This window comes from Mixophyes fleayi, chromosome 10 (genome assembly GCF_038048845.1).
Source record: "Mixophyes fleayi isolate aMixFle1 chromosome 10, aMixFle1.hap1, whole genome shotgun sequence".
Taxonomy (NCBI): domain Eukaryota; kingdom Metazoa; phylum Chordata; class Amphibia; order Anura; family Limnodynastidae; genus Mixophyes; species Mixophyes fleayi.
In genome coordinates this window covers 9300461-9327642 of record NC_134411.1, presented here as the reverse complement: position 1 = coordinate 9327642, position 27182 = coordinate 9300461, and the positions used below count along the sequence as shown (strand labels likewise).

General features: G+C 38.9%; 1 protein-coding gene across 1 annotated transcript; it reads right to left on the bottom strand.

Annotated features, from left to right (window-relative positions):
* Positions 1–6724: 6724 nt before the first annotated feature.
* Positions 6725–24673, bottom strand: TALDO1 (transaldolase 1). Its single transcript, XM_075187841.1, has 8 exons — positions 24445–24673; positions 16606–16729; positions 13439–13546; positions 11949–12080; positions 10429–10604; positions 9722–9919; positions 8214–8359; positions 6725–6922 (listed from the first exon to the last, which is right to left on the bottom strand). The coding sequence occupies exons 1-8, from the start codon at positions 24542–24544 to the stop codon at positions 6905–6907; spliced, it is 1002 nt and encodes a 333-aa protein (XP_075043942.1). The 5' UTR covers positions 24545–24673; the 3' UTR covers positions 6725–6904.
* Between the last annotated feature and the right edge of the window lie 2509 nt (positions 24674–27182).

Below are 27182 nucleotides of genomic sequence, written 5' to 3'. Positions count from 1 at the left end.
CATAACAAACAATTTCAAACTGTTTATCAAAAACCTTGGAATGTAGATGTTGTTCAAGAAGCGCTTGTACGTGATTATAGAGGAGACATATGGTAACCGAGAATGATCATTTCCAAAACTGGTCTCTAATGTACGTCATTGACCAAATAATACAGGCCAGGGCCCAAACGGACTGTAATTCGATACCTGGACATAGACAAGCAAGTGATTTGGAACTGTTCCTGAGTCTATTATGGAGCCTGAGGTTCCCTTAGTGACAACATCCAATCCTGAACCTCCTAGTGTGATTCTGGTTGAGCGGCTTGTCACGTTACCCAGACAGAGTTCTCTCCTCCCTTCCTTGCACTGGGGCCCACAGCTCGCATGTTCCGCCTCTGGCACCAACGCCGGTCTGCGTTGTGTATGATGGCCAGATACCCGCTCTTGATTTTATAGAACTCCCTTTCCAATATTGACAGAAAAATAATTCCTCTTTTCAGTACAGCAAGTTAATCCCAGTTATTAGAAACCTCATTAGAAGGAAGGGGACATAAAACAGATGCACGGAAAGCATCATAAACAACCTCTTGTCCTCAGACAAAACGCAGGTGTTGTAATGTGACTTCATATGGCATCAAATCAAAGAAAGCGGCATGGTCAGGTAATTCTTTGAACAGCTGTATTTTAAACAAGGGCTTCGTAGACTATAAATTAATGCTTATTAATTGGAAAGAATCATAAAAGCCCATCTATACAATCTAACAGACTGTCATCATCTTTATGTTGCATAGTCTGATGTTATAAATTTAAGGATAATATAGTAAATGTAAAATAATCCTTTATAGTGAGTACTTATGTTCATAACTAGAATGTTATGGTCATCTTAAATCTACATCATGGGCCTGATTCATTTAGGAACGTAAATCCTGATACGTGCTGTATTTTGCATAAAATTGCGCCTGCTCATAAAAGCACTATACGCCGGTGAATGCGAGTGCATCCAATTCATGTTCAAACACACAGGTCGCTTCCAACAGCCTAGGATTTCATGGGCGGAACGGGGGAGGGGAGTATGCACATAGTCAATGTACAGTGAGGGTGTGACACGGTGGAGCGCACACACATTCGTCCGATTCAAGCTCTGGGCATAGTTCAGGTACGTGATTTTCAGCCGTACCCCTTGCACAAGTTGCAGCTCTGGTGTACCTGCTGATTACTAGTGATGACGGTTGTGTATGTATGCTAGAACATGTGTTTGCAATCAAGAGCATCTGTAAAAATGCATTTTATGTACAGTAGACTTTAATAAAATCCTGGTAAATGTATTTCATGTAAAACAAATGAAAAAAACAGCACTTTTTGTTATAATGCTGTTTCATTCATGACTATATTATCAACAGGTGTTATTGTATCTAATACTTTTTTCTATTCTGTGTATTCTGATGGGACTTTATATATACATATGCATTGTATCTGTCTGCATACGGCAAGTACCGTATAGGCAGAGCGTACTTACACCCGTTTTCAACTAAAAACGTTTCTTGAGATCCTCCTCTTGTTGAGTATAGACGTACCTGCCTGCATTTTCCGTCCTTCTTTAAAAAAAACTGAAATTGTGTTCCTTAATGAAAGAGGCCCTATGTATTTAAAATAAACCCATTGTATATATAATCATGGCTTGTGATACATTAGCTGTACCTGGAAAGGGTTAAGATACAGGCTATTTTAGGAGCAGGCCTTCATCCACATGAATTTAGATCACCTTTTATGACTCTGTCTGGGGCTGTGTTTATAAATCTGCCATGTTCCCATACTTTGTTATTGTATCTGTACATTTCACTACACAATACCTGGGAGAGGATCGGAGGTTTACATCCAGTATAACTAGCCTCGTTTACTGGTGAAAGTTAAATGTTGAACAGGACATTCCAATCAGTAATGTAAGTGCTGACGAACATGTTCAAGGACAGTATTGTTAACAAATGTGTTATACCACTAGCACATGTAGAGGATTGAGAGCAACTGGTTATGGTGTGTGGATATATACAAGCCCAGTGCAAGTTAAATAGTACTTCTACTTTCTCCATCCGGAAGATACAGGAATGTGACCGCTAGATGCTAATAACCACATATCATGGAGCTCTACAAGTCTATCAAACTCCCTCTGAAGACCGACTTCTACAAATCAGCCTCTACAAGTACAATCAACATTTTACTCTTGTTGCATCATATGTAATCCGTCACTGCACTGTATAGGCCGATGCTATCTGAGGGATGAGCAGGGAAGTTCAAAACAAGCCTTTAAATACTCAACAAGCTGTAACGTACATACATGTTATGGTTGAAAGGGAGAGATGTGACAAAGGTTTGTATCAGTTACGTTGTATGCTTGTACACATCTGTTCAGACAAAGGCCAATGCTAGTCTATCCAACTAATCTATCCGACTGCAATTACACAAGTATCTCGTTCACACATAGCGTTTGTAAAGTGTATGAACGCTTGTATTACACTAAGGGAATACATTAGTACTGGCCATAAAGTAGATTTAATGACCAATTCCATTCAAAACTGAAAGTGGAGTTTTGGGTTCTGCATAATCAGATTACTTCTTACCTGGAGGCAGGAGTTCTATCCTAATTTTACACACCAGCAGCATGTCAGTCAACAGACATTAATATCACAGCCTTCAACATGCCTGCTGTAGATACATGAATGAAAAGAGAGCAGGGTCAGGTTGTAGTTCTAATCAGATTGACCCCATGACCATCCAGTCAGGTGCAGCAAGCTAACAAGCCCCATCACTTTTCTCCACTCTGACTTCTCTAAGAATACAAACTTTCCCAAGGTGAATAGCAGACCCAGCTAGTGACGGGAGGTAGGCTATTGCTGCTTTGGACTTACAGGAAAATAATATATTTGCCACTGCCATCCTTTCCATACAAATATAATAGAACACACCTAAACATACCATAGGCACTAGGATACAATAACTTGCCCACCGCAAGTCTATTGTTAGAGAGCAGCTGCAGAAGACACATGGCTACCTATTAATGCTATTGTGATGAGATTGTTGTTGCCAGCTTGCTCCGAAGGCAACACAATGTCACAGTCTATAAAATAACTTGAGGTTTTGCACCAAAAGTGTGCTGTGTGTGACAATAGAAACCCAGATGCATTTAATATAAAGGAGCAGTAATGGATTAGTCATCTTGTGGATTTGTGTACTAATGTACTGTACATTAATGACCAAACAACATTTTTTTGCCAATGACTTTGTTATATGCTATCTAGCGGAATAGTTATTAATGGGGTAACATTTTATTTTTACTAAACATGTACAGGAAGAACATTACCTTTTGATATTAGGGCTGCTTAAAATAATCAGATTGTTTTTATAATCCTATAGTGGATTTTCTGCCACACTCCAATTTCTCAGAAATGGAAAACTGTAGCGGACACCGACTTGTATTATGTATAATGTGTTTGGAAGGTTACAGGAGACAAATAATGACAACTAGGGAAAGACCATCACGTGCTAGAGTATGAAAACTACCTTCTATCCTTCATTCCAAGTCTAGTATTACAAGGCTGGTGACAGATCTTCATTGTTTTGTAGTATCCTGTTGTGGGACATTCCATAGACCCACACATAAGAAATGAAGACTTTGCTCTATGTTGTAAATATTAACGGCTGTATCGACAGGATGTGAGCTTTGTTTTATACAACTGAATTTTACACCAATTTTCTAGCACCAGCTTGATCGAAACCTCACATTACTACTCCAGCTTGTCTCTACTTCCCTCCACTCAATATGCCAATGATCTGGCTACAGGTCCTTCCATCCTCACCCACGCCAACTCTGAGGACATCCCAGACAAGTAGGATTTGACGACTGAATACAATAAATTTCTCACTTCCCAGTCAAATGTACCTCAAAAAGTGATAGCTACATGATCCCAACACAATTTTAACCAAGTGTTCAAAATATGAAAATAGAATTGTGTCGAGCAAGGTAAACCAAGCTGTCCAATCTGTATAACCTAGAAATAGGAGATCTGTATAAAGGCTAAACTTGACCCATAACAATTTAGGAAATTCCATGAGTGATTAGACAGGAGTACTATCCTCTGGAGCTGAGCTCATCAATGGCCTTAGTTTTCTTGCATCCTACAATGCGAACCAGTGACACCATGTCATCGTAATCTGCAAACTTATCAGTGGAGACTCAACTCATCCATTGATCTGTAGAATTCCACCCCTCTGTCCACTAAGGAATGGCTCCAGAGAATGGGAGACCTCCAATGAGTTGGTATCACTGCTTTGGCAGCTGATAAGGTATTTCAAAATTGATTTTTTAAAACTGGAGATTGGGGTATTAGTCTTATTTAGTAGCCAGAAAGCAGGATCACCGGGGACCTAGTCTCACAATATAGCAGTGCAGACTGCTATAACCAGGATCCAGACGTGTCAGAGCACTAAACAGTCTCACCAAATATGAAGAGGGGTACTGGGAGAGTCTCTTCATCTTCAGCAAACATCTGGGACCCACAAGGTATATTCATGCCAATTGGGCTCGGCATCTATACCAACATGACAGGACCTTGTAATGTGTTTCCACAACTGCTACCAGTAGTGCATGCATATTTATGAAGATACTTGGCCAATCTGCTTCCTGGGCCTGGCCAACCAGGTCTTGTTTCGAAGCTCTGGTAAATCTGGGTTATATAAACTGTCAATAAGTTAATAGATTGTGGAGAGATGGGGAGGGCATCTGGTAGCCTGACAATCTAAAAACTGAGCTTTTGGAGGAAGCCCCAAAGTCAGGAAATGTTTAATTTGGAGAAATCTCCAGGTTTCCAAATTGATGAGTTTCCATTTAGCTTTGACTAAATCAAAGGGAGACACACCCGAGGGGAAAAAATTTTTTTTATTAAAAAAAAAACAAAAAACAAAAAAAAACCAGCTGGCTGACATGTATGATCCCAGCCTGAGCCCAGGTTATGAAAGGGAACAGTAGATCTCCATAAATATTTCCTTTGAATCCTCTTTTTGGCAGATAGTGTAATTCACAAAACTTTTGGCCATGACTATTTTTCAAAGTCTGCTGCCTCAGTTTTTATGATGGCAATTTGCATATACTCCAGAATGTCATGTATGATCAGATGAATTGCAGTTAATTTAATTTTCCCTCTTTGCCATGACAATGAACCTCAAAAAAACCATTTCCACTGCATTTCAGCCCTGCTACAAAAGGACCAGTTGACATCAGGTAAGTGTTAAGGACAAAGCTGGAGATCACTGCCATATTGAGTGAGAATAACAGTCTCGAAGTTTTAAAGAGGGTGGTGCTTGAACTCATTGTTCCTCTGTTAACCATGGTTACCTGCAAGGAAACACGTGCAGTCATTGCTTTGCACAAAAAGGGCTTCACAAGCAAGGATATTGCCGCTAGTAAGATTGCACCTAAATCAACCATTTATTGGATCACCAAGAACTCCAAGGAGAGGTTCAATAGTTATGAAGGCTTCAGGGTGCCCAAGAATGACTTAAAATCAGGTTAGTGACCACAGCCAGGAGATCATCTGTAAACAGTGCCAATTTATATTCCCCACCTCCCACCTGTATCCCCGATATGTCCAGGTTGGCTCTGATGGATCTAGCCAAGGCTTAAATACAGAGCACAAAAATAAGCGGGGGAAAGTGGGCAGCCCTGTCTGGTGCTGTTGCCCATCAAGACTGGTTCAGAGCATCCGATTGATTTTTATATAGGCTGTGGGAGATCTGTAGCGAACCAAAATCCTGTGAAGAGCTAGTGAGTCTAGCCCCATGTGGGAGAGCATGCACCACAGGAATGACCAGTCAATGGCTTTTTCTGCATCTGTGGATAGTAACAAGTGAACTAAGTTGATGACCTTTGTATGCTCTTGCCTTGCAGCTACGAACAAATCCAACCTGGTCATAGTGTATCAGGCCTGGGAGCAAACATTTCAGTCGATTGGCTATGAGTTTTGCATATAGCTTGATGTCTACATTCAGTAATGAAATTGGACAACCTGGGCACTGCCATGGGTCCTTGCCCTCCTTTCCTCAATGTTTTGATCACCCACCCTGCACATTTATGACTACAAATCTTGGGCTCCAGCTCTTTCAATAATGATTAGTCCATTGTGTTTTGAAGTCTGACTTTGTTGATAGTCACTATGCTTAGGTGGTTGTGAATGACTTCTCCTTGATACTTATTCTGTCCAGATGCCTTTATGCCCATTAACTATAGTGATGTTAATATGTAATCCTGTCCACTCACTGCTTACTTTTGGTGGACATGACATTGGATCATTTGTTACAAGTCATCATTGGTGACATACAACCCCATACTTAAAACAGATAGTTATATAAAGGTATAGATAAGGTTCTCTTTCAGAGACTACCTGCACAGAACAGTCTCTCCACCACAGCTAATTGTCAGTCAACCACTTGTTAAACTGAGCATGTATCTTGATTTGTCAGAGGGGTTTCAGAAGTGCCATGTGTCAGGCTACAGGTGGCTGAAATAAGAGTGTGGCTATATAAAGTTAACGGTGTAAGATTTCAGTGTTCCATTGGCAAGTATGTTGTCAACTGAATGTCTCCTTATACCTTAATATTGATTTTTTATTTTGACAAAATGTTTTAGAATATGTTGTAATAAAAAGCAGCATTTCAATCCATTTTGCTAAATACCACCAATAAATAAGCTACACAATTGTCTTAGGGTAAGTGCTGGGTTTAATCAGTGCATCAGGAGAATACAAAAAAAATGTAAAAAACAGTTTGTAAAATGGCAATGTTACAATGAGAATAGCGGACCCAGAACAGGACTGCAGGAGCACTCCGTGCAGGTGAGGAATGATGTCAGGATTTGTATTTAGGGAACCGTTCCAGTTTACTTCCCAAGCAGCTCCTGTAGACACAAGATACATTAACATTTTATAACTAATGGGTTTGACAATCACAGTTTTGCATACTCCATTTCTAGAAAAATAAAATGCACATTAAAGTCAAATCCAACATACATTATTGCAACAAAGTTTATTGTTTCATTACCACTACATGCACTAAAGTTTTTTCTTGCCTTTAGAAACACAATTTAATATATAGCTGCAAGAGGCGAACCATTGATCTACATAAAAAAACAAAAACAAGAGGCTGAGCACCATCTTAAAAAACCAAGTTTACATTAAGATTTTATAGCACCCATCAGTGGCATACAAACTAATTTACTCCCTTTTAAATGGTCAGGTGGCAGCCATCTTTTGATGCACCCGTTTTCAGGTGCTAGATCTGCACACGAGTGCCTAGATGGTGAAGTATGCTTACATAATTTTACCAGTGATAAGTGTCTGCATAAGTATAGAAAACACTTCCAGTGTTTAGCATTGTAGGATAAAGTTGCTAGCCCAATCTGGTAACTCAGGAAGCCAGGCAATTTTGGACATGCTTCTAGGTTTAGAGCGAGCTGAAGATACACACCCTTTGGAAGATTAATAGCATGGTGAAATTACAATACATGGACATGCCCATCATACATGTAAGGTCTCATCTATGTAACCAGATCAAAATTAGAGCAGGTATTAATCAAAATATTTGATATACTACTGGCTGGTATAGGATTCATAATCAAAACACTCAGAAGGGTTTCTGCTACTATAGAGAGTCAAGCTGGTAGGAGTTTTAGTTCTGGCTAAAATATAAGCCTACATCTATATTAGATGCTGAAAAGTGTTTACTAAAAATGAAAAATAAAGCAAATTATACTAGGTAATAAGTTGACTATCCAAAATGGATACTGAAATCTGTCAGTTTAATAGCACTTTTTTGGGAAGTGTGACCTACAGTTGACTTGCCTGATTATTATATTAACCCCAGGAGTGCCTCTCCTTGACACTAGTCCTTTTTTCATTGTCTCCTTATTTGTTGAATTGTTCAAATTGCTACTGCGGTTGCACCCAGATAAAGCACAGGGTAAAGTGGTTTATATGTGGGATATGAATGTAATGGATATCCTCCAGTGTGGTTGATTTTCTAAGATGTCACTTACCCAAGTATTGTGTATATTCTATTGAAGAATTCCATTACTATATATATTTGTTAAGTACCATCCAAGTTCACATCAAGACTGGAAGACTGTACAAGTACTGAATGTTTTATCTTTATAGACTCAACTGACCAATGACCCTAAAGTCATCACACACCTTCAGCATCTTTTCCAGCTTGATGGCATCAGCAGCAAACTTCCTGATCCCATCAGAAAGCTTATCCACTGCCATTGGGTCTTCGTTGTGTAACCAGCGAAAATCTTGCTCATTCAAACTGATCTTCTCTAGGTTGCAGGCCTGGGCTGTGTGGACAGATACACAAATTAGCATATTCAATTACAAGCTAAGATTTCAATATATCTGCATCAACTTTGTGAATGTTTCCAAACCCTAAGGGAAAAAGCAACATTCCTAGAGTGAATATAGTTCAGAATCAGCTGCCTTCATACAACTTGTATTAAGGAATTCTCTCTTGGTGTGTAGCACTTACCACAAGATGGCACTGTTGTAGAACATTGCCAAACCAAAAAGAAATTACAGTATGTATGAACAGTGGTCAAGCAGCTAAACAGTGTACACCAGGCTTGTGAATTGAGGCCCTTCAGTAACCCCTTGCATGTAGACCCTTATAACAAGATAGGCTGTCTGTTTATTACAGAGTATTCACAGCTTTACATATGAAACATTTAAGAGTTGACTTTGGACTACAAATGTAATCATGTCATTAAGTGGTTAAAATTAATGGAAAGTATGTCAAATCTTGGTTCTCCAGTCATTGGACTGACTAGGAAGACGCCAAAAAGTTGCAGGTCATGGGTGTTTTGCCAAAAACCATTCCAGACTATACATTAAGCTATATTTATGATACAAAGTTCAGTCCCAAAAGAGTTTTTTGGTAGGATCTCCAAAGATGAGTGGAAGTTTTCGGTACACGTTTGGTTAGTGGCGAACATGTGTTGGTAGTTTTGGCAAGGATGAGTTGGCTACCGTGAGGCAGTAAATTTGAAGTTGTGAATTGACAGTAAAAATCTATTTGGGCAAGGAAGGTACCCAAACCATGTAGACAACATTTTTATCAAATTTCCATAAACACAACTGGTGCCTAGAATAGCAATGTCTTGTGTACAGCTCTGCTGACCTGCTAAAGATTAAGGAAGTTGTTAGCCAACAGGGCTATTTTTGATCATGCTGGTGAGCAATATAGCAACACTTTCCACAGGACAGAATAGTCATGTACTAAGGTCACTTTTATACATTTGTAGCAAACCATTATAAGTTTGGGATTCAATTACTTACAATGTTACACATTTTGATCCCGTTGTAATGATATAGAATGACACCATATTCATGATTTTTCTTTGTTCCCCCATTTGATGTGACCAAAATATTTCTATTAAATGGTTAATTACAAAACTTTCTAGTCAGACAAAGCTAAGGACAAGCTGAGTAATTTCTTCCACAATCAAAATAAGTGTACAATTGTATCAAACTCTCCCCCACTAACATTTGGTTACATGTTTTACAAAATGAAATAAATTCCCACAACCTAATCTCTGCTATATTTACAGTGGTGTTATGGCTGCTCAGGAGACGGGATCGCTGCAGACAACACAAGTCTGCAGTGTGATTCCACAAGCACATTATACAGACAGCAGCAGTATTACCTTCTTTTACAGTGAGTCCTGGGGTGAGCTTAGAATAATCCTTGCTGAGATCTCCTAGAAGTTTGGGTGATATGGTGAGATAGTCGCAGCCAGTCAGAGCCTTTATCTCTCCTGTGTTACGGAATGATGCACCCATCACAATGGTTTTGTAGCCAAACTTCTTGTAGTAGTTGTATATTTTGGTAACACTTATCACACCTGTGTGAGGAAGAAATATATTACACAGAAGCTTTACACACTGCAGCTGGAATTCATCCAAGATAAGTAACGGTTTCTCTAACACTCGATAGGTTGGGTGGATGCTGCATGTTTAGGGTGGACTGACCATGGCATGCCTGTCCATTAAGGTCTCTGGGGCACAATTTCCTTTTTATAGCCTGCCTCCATTTGTCCTATAAAGCTCTGAAAATTGCAATTCAGGTGCAGGGAACCTTTGAAATTCTGACTGCATTCTAAATAAACTGGTCCCAGTTGCATTTAGTAGTATGAGAAGTTCAGCACACTTACAGGTCAAAAATCAGGGTATTCAATCTGAGCAATTCTATATGGAGACAATAACTAAATCCAAAAGGCAGATTAAAGTTTATATGCTGCATTATTATTTTGCACATAAAGCTCCCAACACTGCCATTACCAGATTCTGCCAACTGCTATGAGCAACTCTTCACATTTGTTCTTCCATCACCTAAATAAGGTTTATATTGTACCTGGGTCCTCAGATGGCTCATAGCTCTTCTTGTCAGTGTTTGCCACATGCCAGTCCATTATCCTTCCCACAAATGGCGATATGAGTGTAACGCCAGCCTCAGCACAGGCTACAGCCTGGGCAAAGGAGAAGAGCAGGGTCATGTTGCAGTGTATTCCATATTCCTCTTCCAGCACTCTGCAGGTTATACAAATGGAACAGATCAGGTACAGTAAGAAAGGGGGAAGGAATTAGAAAGGGTCAGTTCATATCCAGTCCCATGACCACAACAGTCCAAAATTTGCCTCACAGAAGATCTAACCACATATGGATACAATACTCTGATTTATCCTTCGTGTCCACTGCCTCATTGGGAATAGATTTATATTCTCTTGTATTGATTGGAATTCTATTCAACAATTATCTCTTTTCCAAATAGTTATGGAGCTCCTTTTGGTGACCAATCTCCCAATAAATCACCTGCGACCTATTACCTTGTAATCTTCCACTATTGTTTCTGGGGATATTAAGCAGCTTAATGAACTTTAAACCAAAAGACACATTAAATGCTATTGTACATTCATACCAGTATAGCTTACAAACCCCAACGTTGTTACACGCCCACCACTAGGATGCGGCAAACCTGGGTTTCCGTCTAGAAGAGCGCCAACATTCAACCGCCTCTGTACTAACATTTGTGAACAGGAAAAGCGTAACCTTGTCACCTAGTAAAAGTTATGCTGCGAATAACCAGCATGCAATGTTTTCACAGCAGAATTACTCTCATGTGACAAGGGATAAGTGTTCCACAATCACTACCTGTCTTCACATAGTAATTTGAGCACTATACAAAAGTAACCATTGTGATTTCTCACTTGTAGCCCTTGAGCTACAGAGAAATACATACATAAAGTGTACGCATGTGACCATCACTAGCCCAGTGTTTGGTGACTGTTACTGTCCCAATGTTCTATGGTGTAAATCATTTTGTAGAAGGTACTAAATAAAATCTAGAATCTGATTGGTTGCTATAGGCAACATCCCCACTTTTTCAAACCCGCAGCTTAGTAAATCTAGCCCTTAATCTGTTCATACCTGGAAGGTGGGACATCAGCATTAGCCCATTGTGCCTGCTTGTTATGTAATGAGGCCATGTGGGCAGAACCTACCACTGAGCGCCAGGATAAATTACCTATTTGACCACATTGTCAAATCACAGGTTTAACTGCAACAGTGATTCCTATTTGGTATGATTGCAGATATACTGTGTTTATGAGAATACACAAGGTATTATGAGAATACACAAGGTATTATGAGAATACACAAGGTATTGCAATAAGCCAAGTACTCCTGTTTAAGTTTAGTTTATGTGGTTTCTAGACGTGTGCACATTGTACTGCAATTTACTACTCGGCACAAAAAAACCCCAAAACCTGTTGAGTCAATCTCAGTCCACGTCAGCAGTCTGACAAGTTACTAGCACATCAGAGAAAGGAAAGTCTTCAGCTGTGCTAAATGCAACCACAACGAGTGGAGTCTTACTTTCCAGCTTGTATTCCTTCCCAGGTTGAAGACAGCTTGATCAAGATTCTGTCCTTGTCAATACCAGCCTCCTTGTAGAGTGCGATGATGCGCTTGGCACGTTTAATCATCCCATCTTTATCAAAAGACAGTCTAAGGGGAAAATTACACACAGGGTATCATACACTGTCATTTTGTCACAAAAAAAGTGAAACTTCTGAATGGCATAAAAATGGGTATGATGAGACTAATGTACATGTACTGTTTAAATCAGCTTCCAAAGTATATTTGGAAAGTAATACTACACTGGCAGCTTACTTGTGTCAGAAAGTACAAGGGTCAGATCTTGCATAAACATTATGAAGTCCTAATTATAGGGATGATTGAGACTTTCTATTGATTTGACCTTTACCATTTTTCTAGGAGTCAGTATGACATGCATTTTCTTCTACATTCACAGTATGAAGCGTTTTCAGGAGCTCAAAAGAAAGCATAAATGGGTGATGGAGTACCCTGCCCTCTGATGTACAAATACATCTGGTCCTTTAAGGATTCGTGCAAACTGGTTTGAATCTGCAGTTGCCTCTAATAAGAGAAACTAAGGGTTTCCCACAGGACTGATATGGGCATATAGTGCATGCAATGGTTATACCTAAAAACCATAAAGATAATCTGTAGGACATGCAGTTATTTTAAATATCTGATGTTGGTTTAGCTAATCCTCATGTGGAACTCCATTACCTTTAATTCAATTGTGTACTTTACATGCGACTGCTAGAAAAAGGATTGTTATAGTAATCTGTTTATGGGGTACAGAATGATGCTGATGGAATGAGTGAATGTTGCTTACACTGCTGCTAGCATGTGAACGCTTTCTTGACACAAAGGCATAATATACAGAGATCATTCTATATCTTCTAGGCCTCCTGAAGGGTAGCTACAAATGGAGAAATGCTCTGTTCAAAATTTATTTCATAGTCATCTATTAAGTTTCATTTAAGTGTAGTCATCGCCTACATAACTGAACATTAGTCATTATCTGTTCAGATATCAGTTTAACCATAGGTTTATATTTAATGTGCTACCACTGTACAGTAGCATCTATTTCACTTTACCCATGCATGAGTAATAGTATGGGTGAACAGCCCATACAGATAGGAGCATGCTCAGTGTTCTGGTGAGGTCATTTGACTGACTCTGCATGGTTGAACCTGTGGCACAGGACACTATGCTGAACTTATGGCAGTTTCACAGCATTTCTCAAGTTTACTGTATATCACCAACTAGATTGCAGTTGAAAATGTAATAGTTACGTCTAAAAATTGTAAAACAGCATGGTAAATTACACCAACCTAGATTTTCCCAGCAATGTGGGCCTTAAACACAACTAAAGCCCACACTTATGTATATAACAGGTTGTTGCTCTCCGGCACTCCACTCAGCCAAAAACTCTGGCTACAAAATTTGAACTAGACTCGACAGGTAAAATGTACAGTAAATGCAACACGCACCTGGCATCCACTTCTGTGGAAACACGACCTGGGATTTTCTTTAGGATTTCCATTCCAAAAGAAACAAACAGCTTGTCCATGATGTTGTTTATCTGTTCCTCTACAGATCTTAAATAAAAAAAAAAATTAAATCTCAGTTAAGCAATACTAGAGGCAAATTAACTTTATTGCATTAAGGTTACAATTTGTTCTACAAGATTATGAATTGCAGAAGTGGCTGCAGGGGGGCAGAAAGACCATTAAACTTCACTTTCACAGTAATAAGACATTACCAGTACAATATGTACACTGTTTTACTGTAAGAAACAATGAGTTCTGTTATAAAGGCAAACACATTAGATGATTCCAGCCACTATTTTCTACTCATGATCCTTCATCCGTTACTGCATCTGCCATTGCAAATATAGCATCTCCCAAAGGCAAGACCTACATTTCTTTTCAAATACTGTAATAGTAATTACTGCATTCTACGGAATGCTTTGTAACTAAACACTGAGCAACATTGTTTTAATATGCATTTTGGCAATTTAATTGGCAGAGTTTAAATAAGATTTGTAGACTACACAAAACACAACTGCAAGATCTAGGTACAAACAGCTAGGCCTTAAAGTGTTGTGTAAGTTGTACAACCTTGCATGTCAGTTAGTCAACTCTTCACTCAGAAAATGAACAACTACACTCCCTGTAAACGTATAAGCATGCTAACAAAGGTTTGCTTCACAACCTTACCAATGTGCACTTTGATAATTGCCATTTCTTCCAATCAAAAAACTCAATTTCCATTTACAAACAAGTTGTAGCGAAACAACTATGCTGTCATGTATGATGGCTACATGACAAGATAAGTTTCTATCCACATGTGTATTGATACATAGATAATAAACATTACATCCCTGTTGGCTTAACTTTCATTTTTTCCACCCAGTTTAAATAAGTGTCCTGAGATGTACACCCTACCACACATGGTCAACTAAGAAAGTTTGTTAATTTGGGAACTATGGATATTTTACAATTCTTTTTTTAAATTGTCATCAACTATTAACACCCATCAAGTTACTCTGTGTCTGGAATATGTAATATTGTCTATTTCTCAAAAGTTTATCAATGGCTTAGAAAGTCATTTCAATTGCAGCCATACTATATATTGATAAACTTATAATCTTATAATGCATATTTGCATTTCAGAAGTTCTTATCCATAAGTGTTAGCAACTTAAAATGTACAGAGATCCCTATTGCTGAGTAGACCTAGCCATTGTTCTACTAGTAATCCATTGTTAAGAAAAATAAAATGTATTGGCGCTATTCTGCCCGTCTTGCACTTACGGCAGATTCTACACCTTACATAGTACCTGTGTGTCACAATTTAGACATTTATATCATGCAGAGCATTCATATTTTTTCAGTGATTGTCAATAGTTTGAATGAATAGTCTCAAGTTTCCATAAATTTACAGATTCTAATTACTAAATAAATGTGGCCATTATGGCTCAAGTAGTGATCTGATGATTCAAAGTGAAGCATTCACATGCAAGTGCTATTCTGACCCTCCTGCTTATAAGATTCAAAGCCCTGTATAACAGAATTTCTGCACAATTCAAACATTCATATTGCCACACAAATAGTTTTATTTCAGGGATACATAGGCATCCACACCAGCAAGACAACAGTGTGCATTTCACTGTAACAAGCTTTAATGATTAAATGTTGGTATACAGGGCTTAGAATCTGCCTTATTATTATTATCCTTTATTTGTTAAGTGCCACAAGAGTTCTGCAGCGCTGTACAATGCACAAACAATAGACAGTACAGGGTAAAACATTACTGAGCAGTAAACAAATATACCAACACTTCAGAAGCTCCAAGCAGGCTAGTGCAGAAAAGACAGAGCAGAAGAACAGGTATGGAGACAGGAGGGAAGAGGGCCCTGCTCAAATGAGCTTACATCCTAAGGGAGGGTGAACAAAACTCAGGTACAAAAGGGGCCAGTTGATGTAAAGGAGAGAAGAGGGGATGGGAGGAGGGAGGGGAGAGCGGGTTAGGTGGAAGCATGGTAGGCTTTAAGGAACAGGTGGGTTTTTAGTGCCCGTTTGAAGGAGCTTAGAGTGGGAGGGAGACGGATGGCGCGAGGGAGGTCATTCCAGTGAAGGGGGGCTGCCCGGGAGAAGTCTTGGATTCTGGAGTGGGAAGAGGTAATCAGAGAGGAGGAGAGGCGACGGTCATTGGCCGAGCGCAGGGAGCAGGCAGGAGTGTGAATGGAGATGTAGGGGCAGTAGACTGGGAGAGAGCCTTGTATGTGGTGGTCAGGAGTTTGAAGATGATTCTGTAGGGGATGGGGAGCCAGTGTAGGGCAAGGCAGAGAGGGGAAGCAGAGCCTTATAAAGCAGAAGTGTCAGAACAGCAATTAAATTAGCGTTAAAGCTATTATCGTTATTATGGTACGTTTAATCCGGCTTTCAGCTCAGGGAGCTGTGAGCAAAAAGCCGGCGTTAGAACTACTGCAACAATGGTAATTACGTGCATTACCGCAATAACTAATGCGCAGGCCGCATTTCTCCTAACAGTAACGCGCCCAATTGAATACGATCCCTGGTGTCATACAAACTATTGACCATCACTGAAAAATATGAATGCTCTGCATGACCATATGAATGCTCTGCATGACCATATGAATGCTCTGCATGACCATATGAATGCTCTGCATGACCATATGAATGAATAGTGAAACAATCGTACTATACTGTATAATCAAATTTAAGTTAGGAAACAGTGCAGTAAAAACTGCAATTTTATGCTACTTGTATCACATTATAATCACTAATGCACTGTTTAATATTTTGCTGTTTATAGATCAGGGAACCATTCAACTTATGTACTCTATTTTATTGAGACTAATGAAGATTAAACATGTTAATTTGTTGTAAAACATACCACGTGTCATTGCTGTGTGTAGACAGTATAAGCAGCACGGTATACAGTAGATGTGCTATTCCCCTTATGTTTCTTTGGTTGTGTTCAGTTTGCCTACTGAAGTCATTTCCTTTCTCCCATTACTCCTCTAGAGTTTTATCAGCATAACTGATTAAATGTCTGATAAACATTCATCTTTGAGACCTGTATAGCAGAGGGTATGCATACAGATTATATCCTATATATTGGATACTTACCCACCAAGCTTTTTCCCATACTGAACTGCATCTTCTACCAAGTGTTTGTAGTCTGGCATTTGTGCTGCTGCCAATATCAGGGATGGGTTAGTGGTGGCATCTTGTGGTTTGTATTCTTCAATAGCTGTGGGAGAATGACAGTCAGTGTTGTATCATACATAATACTTCATTCTCACAATCTAAACCTTTAATATGATAGAAATGAGGGATCCAGAAACCTAGAATAATCCTGCAACCATGTAAAGGCAAAAAACCCTCAGGGAACTGCAGTGTGACCGCTGTTTCCGTAAAATGGACCAGTTATACCATGATGTTATCCCTAGTAACGGCAGTGACAAGCCATCTAGCCTAAAATGTGTAAAGTCACTGTCCAACGTACAAACATTTGTTCATTTTCTGTTTCCTTAGCGTTGAAGATTAGTGTGGCGTTCATTGTGAACAAAAGCATTGTTTAAAGTGGAAATAAATGAAAGGGGCATCCGTTAGTACATGTCAACATCTGAACCCATGTTGCAGGCCTGGATTTGGTCTCCATCCCCCCTCCCCCATGTACCCCCCTTTTTCCTACCTACTGCTCACATTGTCCCTTCTATACTATTCCTCAAAGTCTCTCCAATTTCATGCTACCATACCCAGTATATATGTTCATATGCAAATATCCAAATAGAGTTTGGTTTTCTCTTCTTGCCTATAGTGTAAGGTATAATTTATTTCTGCTGCCTTTTGACTATCTCAGTTTGTATTTTTATGCGATGAAACTTTAATGATCTGTGTGGATGATGCTGTTCTGTATATAGAGAATTGTGTAACTGAAGTTTTGCTGTAAAACAAATGGGGAAACTGGTACAGAACCAGTCTGCTGTAATATACATTTTGCCAAAATGCTGCTACTGAATGATTCAAATACATAAGATATTTTTATTTTTTTAAAAAAAAACTTCTATCATAAGCTTTCTAGTGTCAGGAACAATACTGCAGGCAGATTAGAGGTTCTCATTTCAGTCCAAGTCATTCTAATCCTTCATGTTTACTGCATCTTTGAGAAATCCACTTCACCCAAGATAACCTTGTAGAACTAGGTGTGTTCCTATAGAATTAAGCCCAATAGACAATGAAAAGTCAAATGACAATATACACAAGTCTCATTCACAGTGACTGTGCAGAAAGTCTGAGCACTGCAGCCAAATGAGGAAGAATATTTTTTATTTACAAGCAGGAAGCCATTATAGTTTCCCAACATTGCTTACACCATTATAAATTAAATACTTCCTTCGTTTGTGCAAATGAACATTCATGAAGTAATCAAATACTTTCTGCAACCAAGCAAAACAAACTCGAATCCTTGTGGGGATTTAACAGACTGATGTGCCTCCTCCAGTAGACATACCAGAGACCTCACACTGATGCTATGGCAGGAATCTCCTCATCTATTCCTTGCACCCCACAAGGGTGTGCAAAAAAATTAGTGACAATTCCTACTGTAATGGCTGGCAATGTGCACAGCTGGAGGGTGTCCAAGCAGCACATCAACAGCAATTTAATATCATAAGGTCTAGGTTTAACCTCAGATTGTATCTATGTAGCTTCCATTTGGCCATTATTCTGTCTTTTAAAGCATCTAAAATAGGCAATTAACCAACTAGGATGTTTAGTCATGCGACTCAAGACTCTATTTTAGCAACAATTAAGTGTTTAAATTGTAAATGCTAGTGGCACATCAAGAATGCAGTTATTTTCTGGGTTTAAGCAGTAATCAACCTGTCCCAGTGATCCCAGGCTGGTGCTCTGGCAGCTGCTCAGCAGTCCTGGCTGACAGCATCACTCAGGAGTCGGCCAGAACCACCAACACAGGGGGCACATGCAGCACGAGTAGGTTCAAGTGGCAACAGATTATCCTCCGAAACTGAAGACACCATGCTACAGTAGTAGCCAGTGATTAAAAATCAAACCCCCAAAATAGTTTTTCCATCAAGAGCAAATATTACATAAAAAAAAAAAAGTAAAGTCCAACTGGTTTTTCCCCAACACAGAAAATGAGTCAGCTATTGCTCAAACCCCAAGTGCAACATGACTCCTGCTTTTCCAGTTTAATTTCTTCACATACCAATTAAAGAAGCAGCTCTCACTTATGTTTAACTTGGAACTTTAAGGTGTACATTGGTTTCCACCGTTTTACAAAGGTCAAAGAACAGGGAGGTTCTGGTCATTCATCCGTCACATGGATCACATGGGCAACAAAGCTGTTCTTGGCATTACCCACTACCCAGGCTCCCAAGACATCAGGGAGCCAGTGCTAGTTGAGTCTTGGGGGGAGGGGGGTGCTTATGCCCCCAGTTACTAGAGACATCCAGGCCACTGGACTGAAGAGAAGCATTCATTCTATGAGCGACATTCTTTGTTTAATAGAAAATACTGTTACACTACATTCAATGAGATGTATTATCATCTGACTTGACCAGAATACTAGAGGCAGCTGAAGAGCTGCCAGATGGGAAGCAGGCAGCATAAAGCTATAGGCAGTACAATCAGAAGCTGTGGGTAATACAATTAAAGAAATAGCAAGTTCCTCAAACATTTTACTCTGGGGGCTTTTCACAATGTGACTAGTCTGCCCGTCACTAGTGGATTTCCATATTATGGTTAGCACATTGTTATGTGGATTAGTAGAGAATTATCTGTCCTGTAGCAGACATTGTGCAGTCAGTTGTACAAGTACTGGACTGACATGTGCATCCACATTACACTAAAGGCTTGAAACAGGACAGTCTCAGGGCAATTCATTTGTGTAGTAACATTTTCTACCTCCTTTTCCACTAAAAATGGAGCAGACAAAATATGTATTCTATAGCTAGTTTACATGACAGATACTTGCAGTATTTAAAAATTAATAAAATAATTGACTGCTGATAGTTTGAGGCAGTAAATAACATTGAAGTAGATCAAATTGAATCTTAGCCTAGGCACACACTGGTTGGATGATTGCACAAAAAACCTGCAATCTGTCAATATCTGACTGTTTGGTGTCTAGTGACACGATCTAAAGTCATCCCAAAGTGCCGATCATTGTATCATTTGGTTGGTTGTACTGTTTAATATTTTCCGACCAATCACTGTATTGGCTCTTTTCAGCCAATACTAGCAATGAATGTCTGAACTATAGAGAGTGCTGTAGAATGAATAATTCCATTTGTTCCTTCAGAGACAGAATGTTTTGTTTGAGAGTCACAGAAGCTAATGAATTTCATTAGGACATGTAGATTAGCTATAACAAGGTGGTTTTAATCAGTGTGACAATGTGACAAGAATGAATGTGCCATCATTCTTCAAAGACCAGAGGACCAGATGAAGAGCAGAGATCTGAAGGTAATTCATGTCAGTGTGTATGCATGAACCACCAGACTGTTGGAGATAACACATCGGTCGGAAAATTCAGTGTGTACCTAGCCTTAGATCTAGCGTTTCCCCAGTTATGAAATAAACTGGTATGGATACAGACGTCAATGTGATGAGCCCAAAATAAGCTCTGCACAGGTGTGAATAATGCCTTGGCAGCAGAGGGGTTACAGAGCCAGTAATGCCAGTATGTGACAGACTATTACAGAGCTTACCCTACATGATCTTCTACCCCCCAGCTGCTCACATTACTACATTAAAATTACTATTGATGAAAGGGATATGGTAAAACTCTTATGACACGGAAAACCAGTTTGCTGCAAATTGTATGCCTATTACAGACTGAATATTGTGGTTCAAAGTTTTCCCTATAATTTGGTATTACATTTGTAATAGCAGTGCAAACAAACCATATCCTACCACTATTTCCAAACTGCTACAGCAAGCCATTGCTACATAGTTGGGTGTTGTAAACTGGTTTGGCAACCAGATATTTCAAACTTCCCATAAAACAGGGAACTTGAATGTTGATGAAGACTACAAGACTTTGCACTGTTCTTTAACTATGGTAGAACCAATGGAGCACGGTAAGTGCTATTAGTGCTTTAAACAGTCTACATGGTCTAAAAATCGCAAGCAGCTTTGTTATACACGCAGTAAATACCAGCAAAGGCACCTACTCGAAAATAATCAAAGCAAATCTTATCAAATTAAACACTTCTTACAAGTCTTATAAAGACCAAGTGTTTTTAAAAGTATTAAACAGTAAAGCTTTAGCAGTAGTCCGTCACTGGGCAAAGTCAACTGGCAGCAATGCTTCTGTGCTGCATGTCATGCAAGAAAAGGACACATTTTACATAAGATACAGCATTTAAAGCCCAGGCTACCTCAAAGTATGCACCTTTATTTACCAAGCTTTATTTTACCACTCCCAGTTTTAATCAGGCAATTTAAGGCGATAGCAGAACACTGGCATTACCACATAGCTATACATTAGTTTCCACAACTAGAACAAGACTTTACATGCTCACCAAGACAAAAAAGCAACAAAATAAAAACAAGCAGCAAGTGTCACATTAAGAGGAAGTGGATTGGGCAAATTCAAACGAAAATCCAGGCATAACAGCTTATCATTTGCTGACATTAGCCAGTATAACACTAAAACCAAGTCCTTTAACATTTAAATTTGTTTAAATTGATATTCTAGTATATTTGCCCTTCCATCATAAAAATTGTTCACTTGTAAAACGCATATTTGGATTGTACTAAAATGTAAGCAAAGCCTTAGTGTCTCCCAATTGGCCCTGGCAGCCACAGGCAGTTGCCACTTTTAAGGAAAGGTATTCGTAGGCCTCCAAGCACTGTACAGCAGTGCTTTGGGTTGGTCTCTTGGGTACTTGGAGCCATGCTGGAACTCACTGCCTGGGACTGGTCATGATTACCAGTTCATCAGAGGCAGCCTGGAAGCAAAATAGGAATGGAGTAGCAGCATGTTGAATTATGCCAGACTGCAGAACTTTTAGTCTTGCAAGTGAACAAAGTCATTAAGACTAACCGTTTGGCTGTACGGCGACAGTCTACATGCAACTACATTTGCTGCCTGTGCTGGAAGCAGCCTCATAGATAGTGGCTTAGGGGCAGAATCCATAGAGAGGCGACTTATCTTAAGATAATCAAAAGTTCGGAAGCTCCAAGTGATCCCGAAGAGAATCAACAGCTTATAGAGACGTTATGGGTCATTCCACATCAAGTCAACACAGGGTTTCAAATTGACCATTTCAGATTGTAATGAAATTTGGTATAATAGATGCTGTCATTGGTATAAGGAAAACTCCAAAATCCTAGGCCAATATGTGCACTGGTTTTGAAGTTATATTCCTTTAAATTTGCACTAACTTTAAAAAAAAATAAATGCATTTGTAGCTCACCTGATTTAGCTAGAGTTGGACAAGGTTTCATTTGAAACCTCTTTATGGACTTACATATCATAACAGTATCATGTTTCAATAAAAATTGTAAAATTTTCAAAATCAAAATTTGATTATCAAAAAAACATATTTTTATTTTTTAAAAAAACATCTCAAAAACTGTTACTGTTAATAAATCCCCAAAGTTTTATTTTGGTATCATGATGGAATCTGCTACAAGAGCTTTCATTTTTTACTTAAAATAATGAAAAGGATAGCTATCTAGGCCAACTTTAAAGACGTATAACGTCAAAGCCGGTGCACATAGCCTAATATTTGGGGGGTTTCTTTACACCCATGGCAGCATTATACCAAATTTAATTGAAACTAGAGAATGTAAGGGAGAATTATTTCTAAAGTTGTGTTGATTTGATGTGGAATGACCCTTATATTATATGCTTTGTTATTGCCCGATATGGATTTTAGGAACAAAAGTGTTTGCTTTAATTTTAGAAACTGCATTAGGTAATTATGGATAACAAGTTAGAGTAATTTTGCATATCAGACAATGGTTAATAAGCCCTGTAGGCAGCATTTCTGGTCAGAATGCAGTTTTTCATCTGCTATTGCAATGACACCAACATAATGCACAAAGTTCCAATTTCAATTGACTTTTTTACTCTTTAAACTGTATTGATGCATCTGCTTTTCCTACATCAGCCGTTACTGCCAGATATTCTGCTGACCAAGTTATACACAGAATTAACCTTATTTGCATTGCTCATTTATGGGACCAAATGTTTTATTAAAAGAAAAAACAGGATACTGTTCATTTAAAGGCTATGTTCAGCCAAAACTTTTTTGGCATTAATCTGAAGCTTCAGATATATTCCTAAAACACCTCCATTCACTGAAATTGAATTCTAAAAACTTTTACTCCTATGTGTGTTTCTTTTTGGAAAACTCCTGGTATAGTCATAGAAAATAAAAACTGAATAATAATCACATAGACAGTATGAAATAATGCCTATAGCGGTTTTAAAAGGAGGATAAGAGTTTCTAGCCAAACTGACAAACAGAATAGAACGATTTTGGACTTGTCATCTCCTAAGTTTTCTTGCTTCCCATACTAACCACACCACAGATGTTTACATTGGCAAAACAGTCTCCTGATTTAACAAGGAGATAGTGCCCAGTTTAAGTTACTGGCCTGAAACCAGGAATCAGACACAAGGTGTGTCCAGCACAGGGATTAATTCCAGCCTCACAACACTCATCTAGTTTGATCACAATCAGGGTGGCCTCTGCATGAAATTGTGGGTGTTCTTCCTATGATCACTTGGGTTTCTCACCACAGTCCAAAAACATCCTAGTATATTAATTTACCCCTGATATGATTGAGTGCATGTGTACAGAAATCAGATGTTAAACTCCACAACGGCAGGGCTTGAATAGTGTTATCTAGTTCTACAACACGATATATTGGCACTTTCTAAACATTAAAGGTATTACACTTTGTCATCCTAAGCATTCTCACTTATGGCAGAATGGAAGCACATTAATGCCCTACTGCAGTGGTTCCCAAACTGTGTGCAGGGAGCCGCAGCGATCTCAAAGGGGTGACGCGGCCAGGGCAGGTGATAGGCAAGGCAGGGGACTACTTGGTAATTATTTTTGGTTAGGGGTGCCTTGAAAACATTATGGAGAGCCCAAGAGTGCCTTGAACTGAGAAAGTTTGGGAACCACTGCCCTATAGCCTTTTACTTAGCTAAAATAAAAAAAATGCCATTACAGAGATTCCCAGATGTTGGCTATAAATACAAGTCAGGTAGTGTAGTAAAAAAAAAAAAAAGTGTGAATAATATATATATATATATATATATATATATATATATATATATATATATATATATATATATATATATATATATATATATATATTAAAAAAAAAAAAAAAAAAAAAAGTCATAAACATGGACAAAAGTAGTATGAATTGCAAATAAACTCATGTAACTGGGGACTGACACAAGGTACATAGATTTGGTTCTCCCAGAGAGCCACCTATTGGCAGCAACATGAGACATGTTGTAGAGAACACATCTTACTGATTGAATGGGCTGCTGGTGGGTTTCTAACGATCTATTTCGAGTAACATCTTCTATAACCACCACACTTTTTGATTGAAAGAAATGCTGGGTTACATTAGCATGATGCCCATACCCAGAGCCAGGGAACCTATAGTACGGATTTTCATTAACACACAAGTGCTGTGCATGCCCCCGTTACATTAATGTACAGTATTCATAGCTGCAGCCAGTATAATCCCTATATTTCCATGTTGAGCAGCATGTCCTGATCCGTGTGTCACGACATGATGCATATACATGACTAGTTATGTACAGAAGACATGTGAACATCTACAGCAAATGCAACCTGTGGTTTCCCAGCTGCTGTAGAACTACAAGTCTCAGCATGCCCTGGGGGTCGCAGTGAAGAACACCATCACGTGACGCATGAAGATGCACAGAGGCCGCCTCACCATTGAAGTCCCCGGTGTCGGCCACCACCACGGTGTGCTTCTTCAGCTGCTCTAGCGCGGACTCCTCCATCCTCTGCTTCTTGACGGTGCAGTTGGACATAACAGGAATCTGAATGAGTCGGTGGGTCCTATATATATACTCGCGGCCGGCTGAGGGGCGCGTAGAAGTCAGCCAATAGCAACGGAGGGCCAGGAAGAGCGAGCGCACGACACACCACGCGAGGATGGGAAGACGGGCGCGAGCTTCAGGGCGCCCACCGACCAATCAGAAAGCGCAGCTGAGGAGCACGTGCTTCGATTCTGCCTACTCACCTGCCGGGACTGGGCCGGGCTTGTTGACGTACAGGCATAAGAATGACAGGCGTGTGGACCAATGACAAGAGAGCTCAATAATATAGTACTTTGTCTCTTCTCATTCTATTATTAATCATTACTTGTTCTATTCTCATTTACTTCTTATTGACTAATTGTTCACTTCTTATTCCCCTGTTATCCATTTCCATTTTTTCTCCTTATTGACTTCTTATTTTTTTATCTTCAGCTTATTAACTTCTTATTCATTTCTTGTTCTCTTATCATTTAGGGCTCTGTATATGAAGCACTAAACCATTGGGAATCTGCTTTTTCCTAACGCAGGCGATAACGGAGATATCGCCTGCATTAGGCAAATTACTGCATTAATCGCAGTCCCCCAATGATAGTTAATGGGGACTGCGTTCTGGGCAATTTTATCAAGTTCCGAAAAGCTTAGCCATTGAATTGTATGCGGAGAGTATTGCAGTAGACGGATCTTCGGATCCCTCACCACAACTTACCTGCTCTGCCCTCCGGATAATATTGCTAAATGTGACCTTAGGTCCCGCATACGCAAAGCCACTTTACGATTGTGACCGGAGAGGAGAGAAAGACAACGGGAGTTTTAAGGTAAGTGGAGTAATTTCCGGGACAGTTTCCTATCGGATGCACTGTCCCGGGATGATTTTTTAATAAATGGTTATGAAAAATCATATGTATTGTTGCATTGACAAATAATGGGGCAAAACCCTATTAATTAATAAATGATCCACTTACCTCTTACTGACTAATTATTTAATCCCCTCTTATCCATTTTCTATTTTCTTTTTTTGTACTTATTATTTTTTATTTTCTTCTCATTAATGCCGTATTCTCCTCCCATTTAAATTTTTATTCTTTTCTTACATCTCCTTCCTCACTTCTTTTTCTATTCTCATTAAGGGCCTGAATCATTAAGGAACTTAAGCAATAATTTGAGCAAGTTTTCTTACTTATGTTTTTTGGACAAAACCATATTGCAATGCAAGGGGTGTAAATCAGTTTATTATTTTGCACATAAGTTTAACTTATGTGCAAAATAATAAACTAGTTTACACCCCTTGCATTGCAACATGGTTTTGTCTAGAAAACGTAAGTAAGAAAACTTACTCAATTTCTTGCCTAAGTTCCTTAATGAATCAGGCCCTTAAATCTTATTAATGTTTTATTTTCCTCTCATTTGCTTATTATTCTCTCCTTATTAATTTTTTGTTCTGCTCTTATTTACTTCTTACTTTCTTCTAGAGATGCTTAGGCTCGGTTCCCCGAGAAACGAACATACCCAAACTTAGCAGATCCGAGTACCGAGCCCTTTCGCGGAATTGAAAACGAGGCAAAACGTCATCGTTACGTCGTCGGATCTCGGGAGTTTTGGATTCCTTTTTAAGATCCAACATAACGGTGGGTGGGAGGGAGGGCGGGCCCACCAAAGACAATTCCATCTTGCACCATTTTTCTTTTCTGCCACTGCTGTGTGCCAATGTGTCCTAGATGTGCTAGGAACTGCCGTGTGTTTGTGTCATTGCTCTGTCGCTTACCATCCAGCCAGGTCGCTGCAGTATTTGTCAGAAAGTGTATGAAAATAATATTGTGACCTGTGAGGTGGTCAAAATTGACTGCAAATGACTTTAAATTAGTGTTATTGATGTTAATAATAATGTAGGAACAAAAAAAGAGCAAAATTATGTGATTTTAGCATATTTTAGGATTTTTCTAAAAAATATAGATCCAAAACCAAAACACATGAGTGCGGGTTTGCCAAAACCAAAACACGAAGCTAATCCAGATCCAAAACCAAAACCAGTTCCCGGGGGTAAGTGAGCATCTCTACTTTCTTTTTATTCATTCCTTAATCTTCTCTAATTCTCTTCTTAATTATTTCTTACTCTCTTTTCATTTACTTCTTATTCATTTGTTGTTCTCCTCTTACCGGTAATTATTTTCTATTTATTATTGTTGACTTATTAATCATTTCTCATTTACTTCTTAGTCTTCTTCCATTGTCTTCTTATTCATTTCTTATTATAATTTTGTTCATTTGCTCTTCTTTTATTACTCATTTTTTATCCTCTTCTCATTTATGTCCTATTCCCCACTTGCTCATTTTTTATTCAATTCCTATTATTTTGTTATTTCCTTTGTATTCTCTTCTTTTCACCATTTATTGTCTTCTTATTTATTTCTTATTCTCTTATTAATTTTTTTATTACTGTTCACTTTTCCTAGTTCTTGTCCTGTAAAAAAGTGTTGCTGTTCTTATTGTTATTGATCATTCTTGCACAAAGAGACCCTGATAATAGATTAGATTATATTAGGGGTGTTTGAGGAGGAATATAATACAAGGGTTGTATTACTGCACCTATTAGTTTATCTCTAGGGATAGAGCATTAGAGTGCAGCAAAGGG

What these genes read in the sequence shown, in the direction of transcription:
- TALDO1 (XM_075187841.1), bottom strand. Translation starts at nt 24,544, where the DNA reads ATGTCCAACTGCACCGTCAAGAAGCAGAGGATGGAGGAGTCCGCGCTA. An exon ending in GAAGGAATACAAGCTGGAAA is followed by an intron (nt 10,605 to 11,948) that starts GTAAGACTCCAC and finishes TATAACCTGCAG; the next exon opens with AGTGCTGGAAGAGGAATATG. An exon ending in TGAGCCATCTGAGGACCCAG is followed by an intron (nt 9,920 to 10,428) that starts GTACAATATAAA and finishes TTCCTCACACAG; the next exon opens with GTGTGATAAGTGTTACCAAA.